The sequence below is a fragment of the Hyperolius riggenbachi genome, chromosome 6 (assembly GCF_040937935.1).
Source record: "Hyperolius riggenbachi isolate aHypRig1 chromosome 6, aHypRig1.pri, whole genome shotgun sequence".
Taxonomy (NCBI): Eukaryota; Metazoa; Chordata; class Amphibia; order Anura; family Hyperoliidae; genus Hyperolius; species Hyperolius riggenbachi.
Window position 1 is genome coordinate 72,462,663 of NC_090651.1, and position 18,774 is coordinate 72,481,436.

Genomic DNA, 18,774 nt, shown 5'->3' on the forward strand with positions numbered 1-18,774 from the left:
TGTTTTCAAAGATCTCCCTACTGCGGTGGAAGCCACTGCCGGCTTAAATGTTAATGACGATGATTCCCAGGCCCTACGAAGAATATTGTCCATCTTCTTGTCAATGGGATCCCTAAGATTGCCAAAATCTTCAAACAACAAGTCAGTCTTCCTTGAAACCCTTGATAATGACGGATCTAGCTTAGGCGGAGGTCCCCAAAAAGCCTGGTCATCCGGATTAAAAGGATAGCGACTAGACATAGATCTAGGCCAAAAGGCTCTTCTCTCAGGACTATCCCATTCTCTCTTAATCACGGACTTCAGAGAGGAATGAACAGGGATAAATTGAGATTGGGGATCCGTCAAACTTTCATACATCTGATAAGAACTGAAGGTAATTGATGACTAATGCCTTATATACTGGGGCCGCCTATTATGCAAATTTAAATCTTTTGCAGATTCCTGTCCGTGTGTTGGAGGGAGACAAGTCTCATTAGGGGTGCTGTCTGAGCTGACGTACTGGGAAAAAAATGTTATGAAATGTGAACACTTGCACAGCACTTTTCTACTAGCGCTTGAGAGCTGCAGCCAGTAGAGAGTAGTCCACCTTGAAGCATTCTTGCCCAAGGATATTGAGGCTGCCATATTTATTTCCTTTTTAAACAATGCAAATTACCTGGCTGGTCTGCTCCTCTACCTCCAATACTTGTAGCCATAGACCCTGAACAAGCATACAGATCAGAGGTTTGTTTATTGTATTCATAAAGCGATATGTCAATACAGGAATACAAGAAAAACCAGATCACGCAGCACAGTATGAGTACAAGGTAATGCTTAGTCAGTCACTGGATGGGAGCATGGAGATTAGGCAAGTTAGGTGCAGATGCATATCATGGGTTCACAGTAATGGAGGTGCATGATCAGGTAGGACACAAAAGGAGGAGGACCCTGCCCAAAGGCTTACAATCTAGAGGAAGAGGTAGGGACACGAATGGTAGGGGACGAGAGTTCAGCTGCGGGTTTAGAGCACTTGTGAGGGGTAGTAGGCCAGAGTGAAAAGGTGAGTTTTGAGGGTCTTCTTCTTGAAGATGTTGGAGGGGGCTAGGGCTGAACGATTTCCGGTTTAAAACCGAAAATCGCGATCAGGGGCTTGACGATCTTCAGATCGTCAGTGTCGGTTTTGCTGCGATTTGTGGAGCCGCTGGTACCTACTCCTCTCCCGGCCCCCTCCTCCAGCAAGTTCTTATCCCGTTTGGCTTCATCGCATTAGACTGCTGCGCGGTGAGCCGTGGTGAACAAGCAGCGAGTGTTGCCGAGTATTGCGGGGCCTGAATCAGGAAGTGTGACATCACTTCCTGGCGCCCACCGTTACCAAGCAACACTCACTGCCTGTTCACCGCGGCTCACCGCGCGACACTCTCTAATGCGGTGAAGCCGCATGGGATCAGAACTTGCTGGAGGAGGGGGCCAGGAGAGAAGGAGGGGGCCGGGAGAGAAGCAGGTACCATCGTGAGGGGGATCTGCCTATATACACTAACAGGAAGGAAGGGGGGGGGGGGGAATCTGTCTATACTAAAGGGGAGATCTGGCTATATATGCTAAAGAGGGGGATCAGGCTATATACATTAAGCGGGGGAAGGGGGGGGACTGCCTATATACACTAAAGGGGATCTACACTAAAGGGGAGATATGGCAATATAAGCTAAAGTGGGGGATCTGCCTATACTAAAGGGGGATCTAGCTATATACATTAAGGGGGGAGGGACTGCCTATGTACACTAAAGGGGTGGTCTGGCTAAAGGGAGGGGAAAGAATCTGCCTATATACACTAAGGGGGGGGGGGGGAAATCTGGCTATATACACTAAAGGGGGAATCTAGCAATATACACTTAAGGGGGATCAGCCTATATACACTAAAGGTGTGTGCGACTGTGTATGTGTGGGGGGAGGGGGGATCTGGTTACACTAAAAGGGATCAGGATGGCTACCCTGTACTGCGGCACCATACACTGGCTACCCTGTACTGCGATACCGACACTGGCTAACCTGTACTGTGGTACCTAAAGAGGCTTACCTGCACTGCAACACCTATAGCTGGCTTATCTATACTGGGGCACCTATAGTTAGCTAACCTTTACTGGGAAACCTATAGCTGGCTAAACTATACTGGGGGCATTGTGAATTTAGTGCTAAAGCTCGATTTGAAGAAAATCGTGAAAAAATCGAAATCACAATTTTTGAGAGAAAAATCGCAATTTCAATTTTTTCCTAAAATCGTGCAGCAGAGGGGGCTGCCCTAATGGGTGGAGGTAGGGCGTTTTATAGTGTTGGAGCAGCTCTTGAGAAGTCCTGGAGGCGTGCATGGGACTGGGTGATGTGGGGGGCGGTCAGGCGAAGTTCATTAGAAGAACGGAGTGAGCGGCTAGGTGTGTACCTCCTGAGTAAGATTGGAAATGTATGTTGGACAAGTTTTGTGGACAGATTTGTAGGTCAGACACAGTATCTTGAATCTGATTCTGGACTGGATAGGAAGCCAGTGGAGGGATTCAAGGAGGGAAGCCGCCGTGGTAGAGCGATGGGAGCAGTGGATAATTCTGGCTGCTGCATTCATGATGGACTGCAGTGGGGCTATTAAGGTCATAGGGAGACCAGACAGAAGGGCATTGCAGTAGTCAAGGCGGGAAATTATGAGGGCATGGATGAGGAGTTTGGTGGTGGCAGGGGTCAGGAAAGGGCAAATCTTACAGATGTTACAAAGGTGGAAGTTGCAGGACTTTGTGAGGTTTTGGATGTGGGGAGTGAAGGAGAATGTGAAGTCCAGGGTGACACCCAGACAGCGGGCTGTATAGGTAGGGCAAATGGTAGTGTGGTTAACAGTGACATGCACATCTGGGAGGTTCATGGATGGCCGGGGTGGGAAGATCATAAATTCCGTTTTGTCTAGATTTAGTTTCAGGAACCTAGCGGACATCCAGGAGGAGATGGCTGATGGGTAGGAGGAGACCTTGTCCATGGTAGTGGTGGATATGTCAGGGGTGTGGAGGTAGATCTGGGTGTCATCTGCATACAGATAATAGTTAAAACCCTTGGAGGAGATAACCTTGTCAATGGAGGATGTGTATAGGGAGAACAGTAGGGGGCCAAAGACCGAGCCTTGGGAGGCTCTCACCGAGAGGTGATTGGGGGTGGACGAGGACTCATTGAAGGAGGTCGTGAAGGAGCGGTTGGAGTGGTAGGATGAAAGCCAGGTCAGGGCGAGATCGTGAATGCCCATGGACTGGAGGAGTAGGGGATGATCTACTGTGTCAAAAGCTGCTGAAAGGTCAAGGAGGAGAATGGAGTATTTACCTTCAGCTTTAGCTAAGGCAAGGTCATTGACCACTTTGAGAGCCGTTTCGGTTGAGTGGGGCTGAAATCCAGATTGCAGTGTGTTGGCATTGAGGTACTGGGTCAGGCGTTTGTGAACCAGACGCTCAAGGAGTTTTGAGGCAAAGGGGAGGAGGGAGATAGGGCGGTAGTTGGAGAGGTCGAGGGAGGGTTTCTTGAGCAGGGGTAGTACAGTGGCCTGCTTGAAGTTTGAGGGGAAGGTGCCTGTGGATATGGAGAGGTTAAATAGGGTAGTGAGAACTGGGGCCCATTCCGTGAAGTGAGGCTGGAGTATATCAGAAGGGATGGGGTCAAGGGGGGGGGGGGGAGTAGTGGTATGGGAAGTCTGCAGAAGGTGGTTGACTTCCTCAGTGGTAGTAGGAGTGAAGGAGGTGAGGAGAGAATAGAGTGGAGGAGGAGCTGGTTGGGAGGGGGTGGGAGGTGGAGATTGGATATTTCCTGACGGATGGAGACCATTTTGTTGGTGAAGTGGGTGGCTAAATCTGTGGCAGAGAGGGAGGAAACGGAGGGTGGTGGGTTTAAGCAGGGAGTTGAAAGTGGCAAAAAGACGCCAGGGGTTGGAAGCTTGTGCTCCGATGAGCTTGGTTAAGTATTCCTGCTTCGCATGAGCAAGGGCAGTGTGGAACTGCAGCAGATTAGTCTTGTACTGTAGTAAATCCTGGTTAAGTTGAGTTTTCCTCCATTTCTGTTCAGTGGCGCATTTCCCTCTGGAGGTTATGAGCATGGGTAGTGCGCCAGGGCTGGGGGCTAGGGTGGCGGTTGAGGCGGAAAATTGGTGGAGCAGCTTTCTCTAGGGCTGATGAGAGAGGTTGGCGATACTGAGCTGCAGCAAGATTAGAACAGGTTAGGGTGGGGAGAGGGCATGGAGGGGGTCAGCAAGGATGCAAGGGTTGAGCTTGCGTAGGTCTCGCTGCCATCGACCAGGTGGGTGGGTAGTTTGGAGGTGCCTTCCGTGAGGAGGTTGAAGGTGATGGTCTGAGGGTGGAAAGGGTGCAATGTCAAGGTCTGCAATGGTGGTTCGACTGGATTTGCCACGTGCTTGCTGTGGTTTAGACAAAGACTGCAGCCAAAGAGATCAGCAGGATAGCCAGGCAACTGTTATCATTTTAAAAGGAGATGGTTATGGCAGCCTCAATATAACTCTCACTTCAGGTGTCCTTTACACACAGTGCTTTTTGCCCGTGATTCGCACTTTGCTAATCGCCGATGATAGCAAAATGCTGCTGCACAAGTAATAATCCTATGCGATTACTGCATTTCAGTGATTGCGGTGCATTTGTGATTTTTCACGATCGCAAACTATTTTCCCCAACGATTGCATCGCGATTCTCAATGAGAATCACTGAAAAAATTGCAGAACACTGCGATGCAAAATGCGTTGCCAAGTGTGAACAGGGCCCTAGGGCTGGGGCCCAAAATGTAAGTAATGGTGGAAGGCATGTCCAGAAAAAGCAACCTAGTATCTGGTTTTTTTTTTTATTTTATTTATTTATTTTCGCGCTCAAAAGAAAAAAGATAAATGCATTTACATAGAAACTGTCCATTGATTTTTTTTTTTTTAAATGGACCGTCAGTTCTAATGTGTTTTTTACACACATTCGTGCATGGGGGAAAACTTTAGGATCTAGTGGAAATTCAGTCTTAAAGCACACCTGAAGTGAGAAGGATAGGGCTGGAGTTTTGCTTTAAAAGGTAACAGAAGTATAAAAAGAGCAGTTTAACTTGCCTTACTTAAAGAGGAACTCCAGTGAAAATAATGTAATAAAAAAAGGGCTTCATTTTTACAATAAATATGTATAATTGATTTAGTCAGTGTTTGCTCATTGTAAAATCTTTCCTTTCCCTGATTTATATTCTGACATTTACCACATGGTGACATTTTTACTGCTGGCAGGTGATGTAGCTGCTGCTTGTTTTTTTGGCAGTTGGAAACAGCTGTAAACAGCTATTTCCCACAATGCAACAAGGTTCACAGACAGGAAACTGCCAGGACCATGGTCCTAAGTTTCTTGTGGGAGGGGTTTCACCTCAATATCAGCCATACAGAGCCGCCTGATGATCCGTTTGAGAAAAGGAATAGATTTCTCATGTAAACGGGGGTATCAGCTACTGAATGGGATAAGGTTCAATTCTTGGTCACGGTTTCTCTTTAACTGCAGGCCTTCTGTACCCTTGCCATCATTCTGTGACCCTCTAGTCAAATGCAGCACCCCACTGAAAACTGGCCAGTTGAGGGCTTCTGCCTATGCGCAGCCCAGGCTTGTGCGCCTTCTGAGTGGGCTCCACTGTTGCCAACTCATCCCTTTAATTACTGACACGTCTAAGTTGTACAGGTTCTGGGGCTAATCAGTGCCTTAACTGCATCTACCTAGCCACAAAACCTGTATAATTTATATGTGTCAGTAATTAAAGGGATGAGTTGGCAACACTGGGCTCCAGTGTTCGTGAGCACGATCAGGAAGCATGCGGCCCGGGGCTGAGCGTACAGCTGACAGAAGGGCACTGCAGCTGGCCAGAGGATCGCAGAATGACAGCGAGGGCACAGGGCTGCAGGGGGCTGGAAGAAGGCCCAGGTAAGAAACTTTTTATTTTCAGTTCCTTGACCTTTGCAGGATTGTGTTTTACTATGATTTGCTGCCTCTGCACGGTGTTATTGTAGCAGTAGGTTTGTTGCCACAAGTTTTTGTAACCGTTTTATATTCTGATTTTTTTCAGCAGCTTGTGGAATCTGAAAATCCTCACAGCAACTGGACATAAAATGTGATTGGAGCGTCTCCCCACTCCCAGGCTGACCTCTCAGGGTAGGATGGATCGGAACAAACGGAACTCTATTGCCGGCTTCCCCCCTCGCTTGGAGCGCATTGAGGACAGTGTCGGGGGTGACGGTGGCATCGCACAGCTGGGGAGAGTCTACTCATCCTCCTACAATGCCCTCATCAGCGCCTTCTCTCGCCTCACCCGCCTGGATGACTTCACGTGTGAGAAGATTGGCTCCGGCTTCTTCTCCGAGGTGTTCAAGGTGAGCGGATAATTATTCTGACAGCATCCCATGCGATGACATCTGCCTCTGGCTGGATCACTACCAGAACTCTATAAACACATTGCATCACTCTGAATCACACTGTCCCGGGGCCGGTGTGTGGTTTTGTCAGTCCGTGACTCCAATAAAACTTATTTTAGATTTGGGAACAGCAAGAAGAGTTGTATTCTCTTCGTAGTGAGTATTACCATATATGTCCCGATTGGATTGGTTTCCCTTCATTTCCTGCTTTGTCACCACCGATAAGAAATATGTCTCATCTAGCAGGGACACAGACCACAGTGAAAACCCTGAAGGGTTTATTTGCCAAGATACATGTAATGGAAAGCAGCAAAATCAGATTTCAGGGGTTAAAGGAAACTTGAGATTAGAGACATATGGAGGCTGACCTATTTTCTTTTCTTTTAAACCATGCAAGTTACCTGACCGCCCCCTGGTTCTGTCTGTCTTTAATACTTGTAGCCATAGACCCTGAATAAGCATGAAGATCAAGTGCTCTGACTAAAGCTTTAATGGATTAGCTTAATGCTTGTTTCAGGGTTGTGATTCAGTCGCTACTGATGCCAGAAGATCAACAGCACTGCCAGGCAACTGGTGTTGTTTAAAGAGAATCTGTATTGTTAAAATCGCACAAAAGTAAACATACCAGTGCGTTAGGGGACATCTCCTATTACCCTCTGTCACAATTTCGCTGCTCCCCGCCGCATTAAGTGGTTAAAAACAGTTTTAAAAAGTTTGTTTATAAACAAAATGGCCACCAAAACAGGAAGTAGGTTGATGTACAGTATGTCCACACATAGAAAATACATTCATACACAAGCAGGCTGTATACACCCTTCCTTTTGAATCTGTTTCTTTCCCCCTGCAGCTATCTTTCACTGAAGTGTCAGGCTGTTTCTTCCTGCAGAGTGCAGACAGCTCAGACTGTATGTAATTCCTCAGTATGTGAAAGCCCAGCCAGCTCAGAGGAGGATTTATCCAGCTTGTAAAAGATAATAAAGCAGAGAGAAGCTTCACTAATCTAAATAACACACAGGCAGTGTGCAGAGAGGGGCCTGGAGGGGGGAGATGCATCACAGAACCACAACACTGAAGAACTTGGCAGCCTTCCAGACACAGGCCGACAAGTCTGACAGGAGAGAGATAAGTTGATTTATTACAGAGATGGTGATAGTAGAACGTGCTGCAGTAAGCCAGAGCATATTAGAATAGATTTTGGAACTCGTAGGATGGAAGAAGACCGGATGAAATTTTTGTTACGGAGTCTCTTTAAAAGGAAATAAATATGACTGGCTCCATATGTCCCTCACCTTGGGTTCCCTTTAAATAAAACTCTGGATGTTCTGGGGAGCTTCTCCACTTTTGCTCGGCCTCTTACCCGGTCAGTGTGGTATAGAAATAAATATCCCATGTACTGGCGCTCTATGTTCAAAAGTCACAACGTGTCCAGCAACACAATGCCAATCTTCAAGACGTTTCTACACCTTTAAATATAAGCAACACAAAGGACATATCATAGTGCAGGAGTTTCTATATTGCTTGACACCTATGTGCTCCCATACACCGCACACTTGTTGCACCACCAGTGCCAGCAACCGCTATCACCCAGGATTAGGGTATTCACACACACCCCCTTGGGTCCCCGCTCACCAGATGGTCTCTTTAAGTCTGCGTATCTCTCAACGACTTATCTTCTATCATATAGACCTCCATAAAGAAAAACCTTATCATGTGTAAAACCATTTAATAAGAAGCTTCTCGCTTAAAACATATATATATATATATGCGTACATTAAAATCCTCTTGAAATTAAGCCTATAACATAGTCACCGTTGCCTCCAGGAACTGTTCCGGTCTCAGGCTGCGTGTGCTCTTACTTCCTTGTTCAGCGCGTCTCTCTAGGCTCCGCCCTACCGGTTTCGTCATCCGTAATGACTCATCAGGGGCTAAGGAGCATGCGCTGAAGTCTTGTGTTATATAGCTGAAATCCGTCCAGCTCACCCCTCCCACCTATTGGCTAAAGCCACTTCTATTCATTATAGCCAAGTCCGGATCTTTTCCTAGAGTTTACATATCTTAATCTTATATTTCTATACCCCCGCCAAGTATGAGACATCTTTTTATAAAGGAATTGTACCTATTTTCCATTTCTTTACAAAAACATTGGTGATGTGTGTTATGAAATATTACTATGAGGTATGTATATTAATGTTGGGGATTACATACAAATTCAATTAATATTAGACACATGCACAATTAGAATAATGCCTATATGCTAAAGGTAGTAACAGGAAAAAATGAAATCACGATGCAAAAACATACAGGTAAGGGGTCTAAAATTCAGACCCATGATGGAAATATATCGGACGAGGGATGATGCTGAAATATGCGGAGGATGTGTGAAATAGACACACAATAGTAGTTGAGCATAAGGATACAATGCTCAGTATACAAAGGGTGACGCTAATAAAGGTTGGATGGTAAGGAAACCATTAATAGAGACAATAAGGTACTATGTCGGATACTAACGCATGCGCAGTAGCGACCAGACGAACAGGCGCCGCGCGGCGATGACCAATGAATGTTTTTGTAAAGAAATGGAAAATAGGTACAATTCCTTTATAAAAAGATGTCTCATACTTGGCGGGGGTATAGAAATATAAGATTAGGATATGTAAACTCTAGGAAAAGATCCGGACTTGGCTATAATGAATAGAAGTGGCTTTAGCCAATAGGTGGGAGGTGGGAGGGGTGAGCTGGACGGATTTCAGCTATATAACACAAGACTTCAGCGCATGCTCCCTAGCCCCTGATGAGTCATTACGGATGACGAAACTGGTAGGGCGGAGCCTAGAGAGACGCTCTGAACAAGGAAGTAAGAGCACACGCAGCCTGAGACCGGAACAGTTCCTGGAGGCAACGGTGACTATGTTATAGGCTTAATTTCAAGAGGATTTTAATGTACGCATATATATATATGTTTTAAGCGAGAAGCTTCTTATTAAATGGTTTTACACATGATAAGGTTTTTCTTTATGAGGTCTATATGATAGAAGATACGTCGTTGAGAGATACGCAGACTTAAAGAGACCATCTGGTGAGCGGGGACCCAAGGGGGGTGTGTGTGAATACCCTAATCCTGGGTGATAGCGGTTGCTGGCACTGGTGGTGCAACAAGTGTGCGGTGTATGGGAGCACATAGGTGTCAAGCAATATAGAAACTCCTGCACTATGATATGTCCTTTGTGTTGCTTATATTTAAAGGTGTAGAAACGTCTTGAAGATTAGCATTGTGTTGCTGGACACGTGACTTTTGGACATAGAGCGCCAGTATATGGGATATTTATTGAACTTTGACCAGAGGAGGTTGTGATACTGCAGCGCACCACCTAATAACTTTTATACCAAGACCTCAGGTGTGAACTGACTGTTGTTAGTTTTAAATTTTATAAAAAAAAGTTTCCTAAGCGGGGCTTATAAAATTTACTAAGTGTGGTATAGAAAAAGTGCCTCTTGCAGCATTGGAGGAATCCTGTTAACTACTGGCGCACAGAGCTACAGGGTTTTTTTGTTTTTGTTTTTTTTATAATTTAATTTGACACTCCCCTTTTATCCTTATATAGATACCCAAGTGTTTCCAGATCACTTAGGGTCTTGATTCAGACTGATCCTGTGCTGCCGCTGCCCCCCCCCCCAAGCAACAAAACACAGAGTTAGCCTCAAGGCTAGGGATGTGCCTGTACAGCATTGTTCCTTGAATTGTCTCCCATGAGATGGTTTCCCAATCCCCGATGGGCGATAATTCTCGCATGTGTGTACTTGGCTTTCGTTACAGTGGATTATGTAAAGGACATCACACTGACAGAAGAGAAGCTAAAGGGGTGTTCTGACTTTACAGTGTGATCTTCATAGTCTATCCATACAGATATCTGGGTCAGAGGGCAGAGCTCACATGTACGTCACTTTACCAACTATTTCGGGATCAAATGAAATACCTTAATAACAGGCTATTAGATTTCTGCCTAGCCAGGCTGTAAACTGTCCTGTCCCATTTCTGTGACTGCAGTTACACTGTAATTGTAAATAGCATGCATTTCCCATGCTTGGGTGCTGCTGTTCTGTATGGAGAGTAATACACCAAAGACTGTCTACATTATGCTGGAGGTTGCGGGTCAGCTACTTGGCAGTTTCTTGAGTTGTCGCCCTGATTACTGCGCATTTCCCAACACGTTTGACCTCATTGATTTCCCGCTGGGGGTCGGCACTGGCTGTTCTGAGCATGTGATGGTTTAAACATAAACACAAGTGTTCTGAAGTTACTTTCTCTGAGCATCCCCAGGGAGCATCTCATGTTTCTCAGTGCCGTCCAACCTGAACACGCCGGAGAACTTGAGACAGTCTTCTGTATTCTGCATCTTTTATGACACTGCTTGTTTCTTTTAAAGGGAGACACTGTTCTTAAGGTGAAAATAAAGTTTTCCAGGTCAGCAGGCAGCAGTGCAAGGTTATGACCTGAGAGCTTGCTTGTGTCTGTGTGATAGACAGAGCCAGGCCAATCAACTGCATTTCTGAAATCGCCTATCCAGAATCATTGCTAGCTGAGGCACTTAGACTTTATTTCTTATGGACGCCAATACACTAGTAGATTAGTAGTACTTACGGTAAAATATTGACACCTTCCAGATACTGATTCTTCACTGTCTACACTCTTTACCTTTTTAGTTTTTAGACAAGCTTTCAGCAGAAATCTTATGTCACCCTGCTGCAAACTTGGCACTACCTGATGCAGTACAAAACTGTGCAGAGGCTTAACCCATTAACAGCTTCAGTAGAGTTCTCTCATATGAGATAAGTACTGCTTCTGACCTCAGTCAGCAGAACTCGTGCTGTAAATTTTTGGAATGCTTTGCGCTCTCTCTTGCTGCTAGCAGAAAATATGAAAACTGAAAGCAGAAGTCTTCTATTGTCTCTCACTGCCCCCTAGTGACAAGTGGCCATAAATACACATTACAGCAGTACTAATTAGAAGCAAGGAAGTATAACAAATAAGAAAAAAAAAAGTGCTAAAATACATTGGCCTGGTGCCCTTGCAAGACTCTAAATAAATTGGCTGTTAAAGCAAACCTATGGGGAGAAAACATTTTAATGTGTTAATCGCTGCTGGACGGGACTCTTATTCCCCATACACATGCGCCTATCTGTGTGCAAGCACGGCTATAAAGTACAGGCCACACATGGCCAGTAGCGTGAAGCCACTCGTACAAGGAGGAAGAAGCCATGCACTAGGGTCTTTGTGCGAATGGCCATGCGCTAACCATACCAAGTATGCACAGTAAGCAAGTGCTCTAGTGCTGACTGGAGCATGGCAGAGAAAGCCTATTCCACAAACTATTGTCCAATTTTCTTAGAGGGACCCAGTGCTGCCTCAGTGGGTTACACAATGATTGGGGAAGCCTCTGGATAGTCCAAAGGTCTCACTTTACTGAAGTGTCTATTTTAAACATTGTAATTATTGCTTGAGGTTTGGTTTCATTGCGCACTGCTGCCACTTGCAGACCACCATTCCCCCTGCCCAGCCATCTGGCATAATTTGAACAGATCTTAACAAGATTGAATGTTTATATCAGATGTAATTTCTAATCAAGTAGCGTATGGCTACTTTAAGTAATAGGGTTCAGCAGTCTGTCTGTATGGCAAAAGTCAGTTAACCCTTCGCACACTCACATGCAAATGCTTTTACAAAAAATAATCATCCAGGAACCACTGCTCTCCCTACAGCTATGTTAAAAGCCAGGGTTTTGGTATAAAAGATTACATTCTATTTGCACAGTGCATGTTACAGGGCCAGAGTTTGGACACCTATGAATCCTGGGGTACCTCTGCACGGTGTAGGTGACTATGCAAGAGAATGTATTCTTTTGTACAAAACCCTGGCTTTTAAATTGGCTGCAGGATAGCTACTTAGTAGAAGAATGCAGATAGGCTGGCTGTGGGTGCTGTGACCTGGTCCTAGGAGGCCGCAATGGGCTCCAGCAGGCAGAAACCCGATGCTACAAGTAGAAGAAAAACGCTGTGCACTAAAGCGAATGCTTCCAAATGTATTGGTTACACAGGATCAAATACAGGGAGACATGCAAAGGGAGCACAGGGTGGTCTCAGACCACCCTGTACTCCCTTTGCATGTCTCCCTGTATTTGATCCTGTGTAACCAATACATTTGGAAGCATTCGCTTTAGTGCACAGCGTTTTTCTTCTACTTGCATCCGCTGTAGGGATAGCAGTACTTCCTGGATTGATTTTTGTGAAACTATTTGTATGAACATTTGTATGTGTGTGTGGAAAGGTTAACTGACTTTGTCCATATATCTAACCAGAAATGGAATTCAGTGGGGTAGAATTACTAAAACTAGCACAAATTAAGAGCAAAGCTGGTTCAAAAATGGAGCAGTTGCCAAGTGCAAGCAATGCCAGAGAACATGTAAGTAGCAGAAAATGATTGATTGGAATATCGGTCATTTTATTGCCTTGCACCGCACGAATTTGATCAGATGTCAGTAGAAATAGTTTGAAGTTGTTGAACCATTTACTTAGGATCAATGCAGTACAATACTATGCAGCTGTCTATACCCTGCACCGATCAATAACAATTACAGATCAAAAACAATTACAGACAATAACCATAGAGAGGTTCTATCTGCTAATGTAGTTTTTCAAAAAAAAAGAAAAAGCAAGCTGGAGTTTGATGGATGATTGCGCCTTGCTCCTCCATATGCGTAGTTTTGAGGTTGAATCAGGCTATGTACGGTTCTTTTCTTGTTTTGGAAATGCAAGACTGCTTTGTCTTGACTTTCTGCACCTGCTGTGGAACATGGAGATCTGTATTACCTGCTGGCTGCCTCTCTGCTTGCTTCCTTGTGTCTGTGATGAATACAGTGGCCTGAGTTGGCTCTTCAGCAGTTTCTTATTTGGAGGATTTTTTTTCTCTCGATGTTGTGATAGCTTTCTTAAAGGATACCCGAAGTGACGTGACAATGTGAGATAGACATGGGTATGTACAGTGCCTAGCACACAAATAACTATGCTGTGTTCTTTTTTTTCTTTCTCTGCCTGAAAGTAATATCAATGCCTGAAAGAAATATCAGGTATGTAAGTGGCTGACTCAGACAGGAAGTGACTACAGTTTGACCCTCACTGATAAGAAATTCCTCCTTTTTATCTCTTTCTTGCTCTCAGAAGCCATTTTCTGCTTGGAAAGTGTTTTATAGTTGGAATTTCTTATCCGTGAGGGTCACACTAGTCACTTCCTGTCTGAGTCAGGACTGAGTCAGCCTTTAACTCTTTCAGGCAGAGGAAGAAAAAAAGGAACGCTGCAAAGTTATCTGTGTGCTAGGCACTGTACATACACGTCTATCTCATTATGTCACATGTCACTTCGGGTATCCTTTAATAGAAACTATATTTTCCAGTATCCTTAACGGCAATTGGATGGTCTTACTGTGGTCTGCAGCTCATCCCTATCCAGAGGGAATATAATTTGTGTGGCTACATTCACAGTGGAAGCTGAGTTGTGTTCCCTGTTAAAACAGTAAAGCAACGGACGTCGAACCATATCTTTTGGGACCTTTAGGTTGCATACAGTCAATGAAAAGTATGCTTTAGTACCTCTGTTAATGCATGTGTTATGCAGTAACACACTGCCTGCAGTGTGATAGGACACTGTACTGCATTGGATCCCAACGCACCACATGCACTGTGGACATAGCATAAACTTACTACTGTAGTGCAACGCACCACTGTAAATGCAGCCACACATTTGATTGGCGTTGTGTGGTTTTTCACATGCAAATTTTCTGCAGAAAGGAAAAACTGCCTACAAGTGTACTACAGCCTACATTAATTTTTATCATGCTGCTGATTGCAGGGAACCAGTCTCTGCACATCACCGCAGTATCCCGCATCGGGCACAAAAATCATTACGTACCAAATAAACGTGATTGCTGAGTGACACCAGCCAAATAATGAAAATGCAATCTTGAGGATCAGTGTGTGTGTTTAGTGGTTCATTAGATGAATGCAACAGTCAAGCATTAAGAATATTTATTTTAAATAAAGGAAATCCTATCTTTATTGATCTCAAATCGGGTTTCTTTAAACAGCTAACAGAGGGGGCAGGCCAGCTGTTTGAGTTTTGTTGTTGCTTGCATCCAGTTTTATTTACTTGATCAGTCTTCCTCAACCAGGGTTCCTTGAGGACTTTACAGGGGTTCCCTGGAATTTTCCCATTGGAGGTGAGCTGTCTCCACTGGCAGGTTCAGAAAATGTCAAAATGATGTCCCTAGCTTCTCATTGTCCTCATCACTTGTTTTCTGCCCATCCTGAATTCTAGCTTCCCTACTTGTTCATCACTGGTACCAGGTAGAAATGGAAGAATTATACAAGTATGCCAAATATTTCAAATAAACACTGTGTACAACATTTTTAAATATTTCAGAGAAGATCCTGAGTTTAAAAAGTTTATGGTGGATGGGGAAAAGTTGTTTTTCAGTGTGTTTGGGGATTGATCTAAAATGTCTACCTGAATGGTAGAAGCTAAAGCAAGGCGTTTCTTGGTCTTTATTACAAGAGTTCAAGTGATGGTAGTTCAATGCCGATAATGACCTTTGCTGTTTTATCAACCCGCTGCAGGACTTCTCTACCAGCAGTAGTAGAGCTGTTGTACCAGGCTGTCATGCAGCAGTTTGTCAAGATGCTTTCTATGGAGCATCTGTAGAAATGAACCAGCAGCTTCTGAGGAAGGTTAGCGCTCCTTAGCTTTTTCAAAAAGTAGAGGTGTTGTGCTTTGCCAATTACAGCTAAAGTGTTGTCAGGCTGCAATAGTGACTCCCAAAAACTTCAAGCTGGAAACGCTCTCCTTAGCCTCTGCCTTGCTCATTATTAGTATGTTTGGTCATGTTGGTGGTCCTAAAGTACTGAAAACTTTGGTCTTTTTTTTTTTTTGTTTGTTTGTTTGTTTTTAACAGCAGGTTGTTAATGTTACACCACGCAGTCAGGTTCCTAAATTCTTCCCTGTATGCAGCTTCCTCGTTGTCTTATATAAGCCCAATGACAGTTGTATCGTCTGCAAACTTAACAATTATGTTTGTTTTATGTACTGATATGTATGAAACCAGTACAAGGAGCTCCTGAGCTGCGGTGGTCAATGGGATACTGATAAATTCAGTTTGAGGCAAATTTATGTAGCATGGTGTTTGGAGTAATCTAAATCATCAGGTACTGCATTTGATTGTTTCAAGTTGGCTAAAAATAACAGAATATGAAACTTGTTAGCATCTCATTGACCAGGACTACTCCTGAGCTGGACAAACTGTCTGCTGAATTCTGTATCTGTTTATCTGCCCCGTTCTTCATGCTCTGGGCGGGCTCCCAAGAAAAGTAAAACTTCAATTGTAGAAGCGGGGAAATAAGAATTCTAGGAAGTATGCTACACAGGCAATATCCTGTTTCCATGGTTGCAAAGAAGCCAACTTACAGTTTCCAAGAAGGTCTTAAAAAAAAAAAAAAAAAAAAAAATCAAAGCCCTATACATACTGAAATGGAAAGTTAATTTAACATTTGATTGGAGCATAACTTGTATTGTTTACATACAACATCTGAGCAGTGAAGATGACTTTCACCACAACCTTGTTCTCTGTATAATCCTGGTTTATGCTCCATGTAACATACAGATCTTCAGTTTTCTGAGAATCGCAATTCATTTCACTTCATTTCTCCCATTTGCCACTATGGCAATTCTGCTGTGATTTTCGTCCAGTCCTTTGGGTGTGTGGCGCAATTGCGGCACATTTGCGATCTCCAACGGGAGAAAATAGAAAACAAGTGGGAAAATATTTTATATTGCAGGAAAAAAAATTGCATAGCGGTGCAATTGCTATGTAATTTTCCTGCACTCTTACTTTGTATGGTAGCTCATGCGCACAAAAAAGGCAGCAGGCACAGCAGTTGCGAGTTGTAAAAATTGCATTGCAAATGAACCGCACTAAATGGAAATATTCCTGTGCGGTTTCTAATAGTTAAGTGGGTACCTAACAACACTTTGCGATCAATAGTGATTGGAATTGCACTGCAAAACGCTGTTAGTGGGAAAGAGCCCTAAGGCTTTCCATAAGCATCAATATCTCCTCTTAAGTGCCCCCCCCCCCTTTTTTAAAATTTTAAAAGTCTAACTGGACATGTTGGGAGGGAGGTGGGACAGGAGAGATGGAGGTCCATAGGATAGCACATCATCAAGCAGTACAATGCTTCAGTAGATTTTTGCTGAATGAGTTTGCCTTGTGGTTTAGTAATCCATTACAGTCTGATCAAATTCCAGTCGGACAGGTGTTCATCGGCTTGGGATATCACACCTGTGTGTGGCTAGCATATATCGATGGGGAAACTCAGCCTTACAATAAATATTCTAGGACCAAATGGCAGCTGCAGCCTTTTCTCCAGACCCACAACTCCCTCCCCTTCCTCCTCCACCAGTAGTGCTATAGTTAGCCCACTTGGGACAGGTTGCAGAGGTCAGCACTATTCCAGCTCCTAGCCGTAATAAATTGTGGTAGAATTTGACAGGATGTGGCTTTTTTTAAACTCCCTGTCTCTACTTTGATCTAACTTTTAGAAGTTATTTAAACTTCAGCTCACAGTTCTTACTAAAGCTGCCTCAGTTACCTACTCTGTAGTTGTGTGTGATTTGTGTGCAGCCATCACAAGTCTGTAATTACTGCATCTCTTTACTCCTTGTTTCCTGCCTGTTGAGGCAGGTTTGCTGCCTCCACAGACTCTGAAGTTCCTGTGCTTAAAATGAACCTATGTGCAGAGAAGCTTCAATTTAAAGGTACAGTATATGCTCCAAGGGCTGGGATCCTTACATTGGATTGCTGACCAGCAACAAGTGTGCAGTTCAACATGTCACTTGAACCTATGAAATCTAACTTCACATCTTTTTCCTGCCTCTGGAAGAATTACTTCCTGTGTCAAACTCACCTTGAACTGCTCAGTTTTTTAACTTTCCTCTTTTGTGTCATTTAAACTGTTTAAAAAAATAGAATAAAGAACTGTTTTAAAGAGACTCTTAACAAAATTTTTAGCCTTTTTTCTTCTATCCTATAGGTTCCTATACCTGTTCTAATGTGGTCTGTCTTACTGCAGCCTTTCCTAGTTTCACAGTGGCTGTATTATCTCTGTTATATAATCTAATCTTCTTTCCTTTGACGGCTTTGTCGGCTGAGACAGGAATGTGCTTCTCTATTGTGATAGGCAGAAGCTTTACACACCCTCTCCACGCACCCTTCAGGCTCTGTGTGAGTCACAGACTGAACTCTTCTCAGCCTATCACATGCTGGTTAGCAGCCATGTCTTTTGTTTGTAAACACTACCTAAAACTGTCAATTACAAGCCAGGATTACAGCAGGGAGTGGCAGAAACAGCACAGAGGAGCCCAGGAGAACATAATGAATAGAATGGTATGCTTTTTATTGTAAGAATACAGATTCTGTGGTCCAAGGAAGATACAAAATAAAAAATCCACTTACCTGAGGCTTCTTCCAGCCCCTGACATCCGTCCTGTGCCCTCGCCGTGGCTCCCGGTCCCCTCCGCGTCGGCTCTCTGCACTTCAGCGCGGGGCTGTGGAGTTGGAGTCGGGGCAATTTTGGGCACCCGGAGTTGGAGTCGGAGTTGTGGTTTCAGAAACTGAGGAGTCGGGAGTCGCATGATACTTGTACAAAATCCACAGCCCTGTTAAGTATTAGACTAAGGAGTCAGAGTCGAGGAGTCGGAGTCTGAGCAATTTTGGGTACCCGGAGTCGGAGTCGTGGTTTCAGAAACTGAGGAGTCGGAAGATTTTTGTACAGACTCCACAGCCCTGCTTCAGCGTGCGGTTCACTGGTCGCGCTGACATCATCTGGACTGTACAGCGCAGGTTGTGACCCGAGATATGCATTGTCAGATTGTTTTTTGAATAAAAACATTTTTCCAGTTGAACTGGTGTGTATCTTCTGGAGAGGTAAGTGATTTCCTCTGTTGTTGTTTTTATTTAATATTTTATTTATATTTTAAACACTAAAATAGAACACGCATTGGGCGCCTCCATCCTACCCATTACCATCCAGACCTCCTTTGGAGGAAGTGTGGTAGCAAACCATGCAACGTGTCCCGCAGGTCGCGTGCGAGTGGATTGAGACGCATAGAAGCCTGCGGACTTCTGGGTGATTAAGCCCCCCGGTCTCCTGTGGTCATACCTGAGGCAATCGAGCCTCGTTTCAATTTTGAATTTGAGTAGTTTCTTACTTGAAAGATGATTGGTAGAATTGGAAGAACACATTCC

The 18,774-nt window shown here is 44.3% G+C and overlaps 1 protein-coding gene across 2 annotated transcripts in view; it reads left to right on the forward strand.

Moving 5' to 3' along the window:
- The window catches only part of TESK2 (testis associated actin remodelling kinase 2), a 141,060-nt gene that overhangs the window by 24,780 nt on the left and 97,506 nt on the right, over window positions 1-18,774 (forward strand). The window contains exon 2 of one of the 2 annotated variants that reach the window (XM_068239506.1): window positions 6,082-6,385. In XM_068239506.1, the coding sequence (XP_068095607.1) occupies window positions 6,173-6,385 (213 nt within the window). In that variant the 5' untranslated portion in view covers window positions 6,082-6,172. The remainder of the gene's footprint in view (window positions 1-6,081; window positions 6,386-18,774) is intronic. The other variant, XM_068239505.1, reaches the window with a different exon arrangement.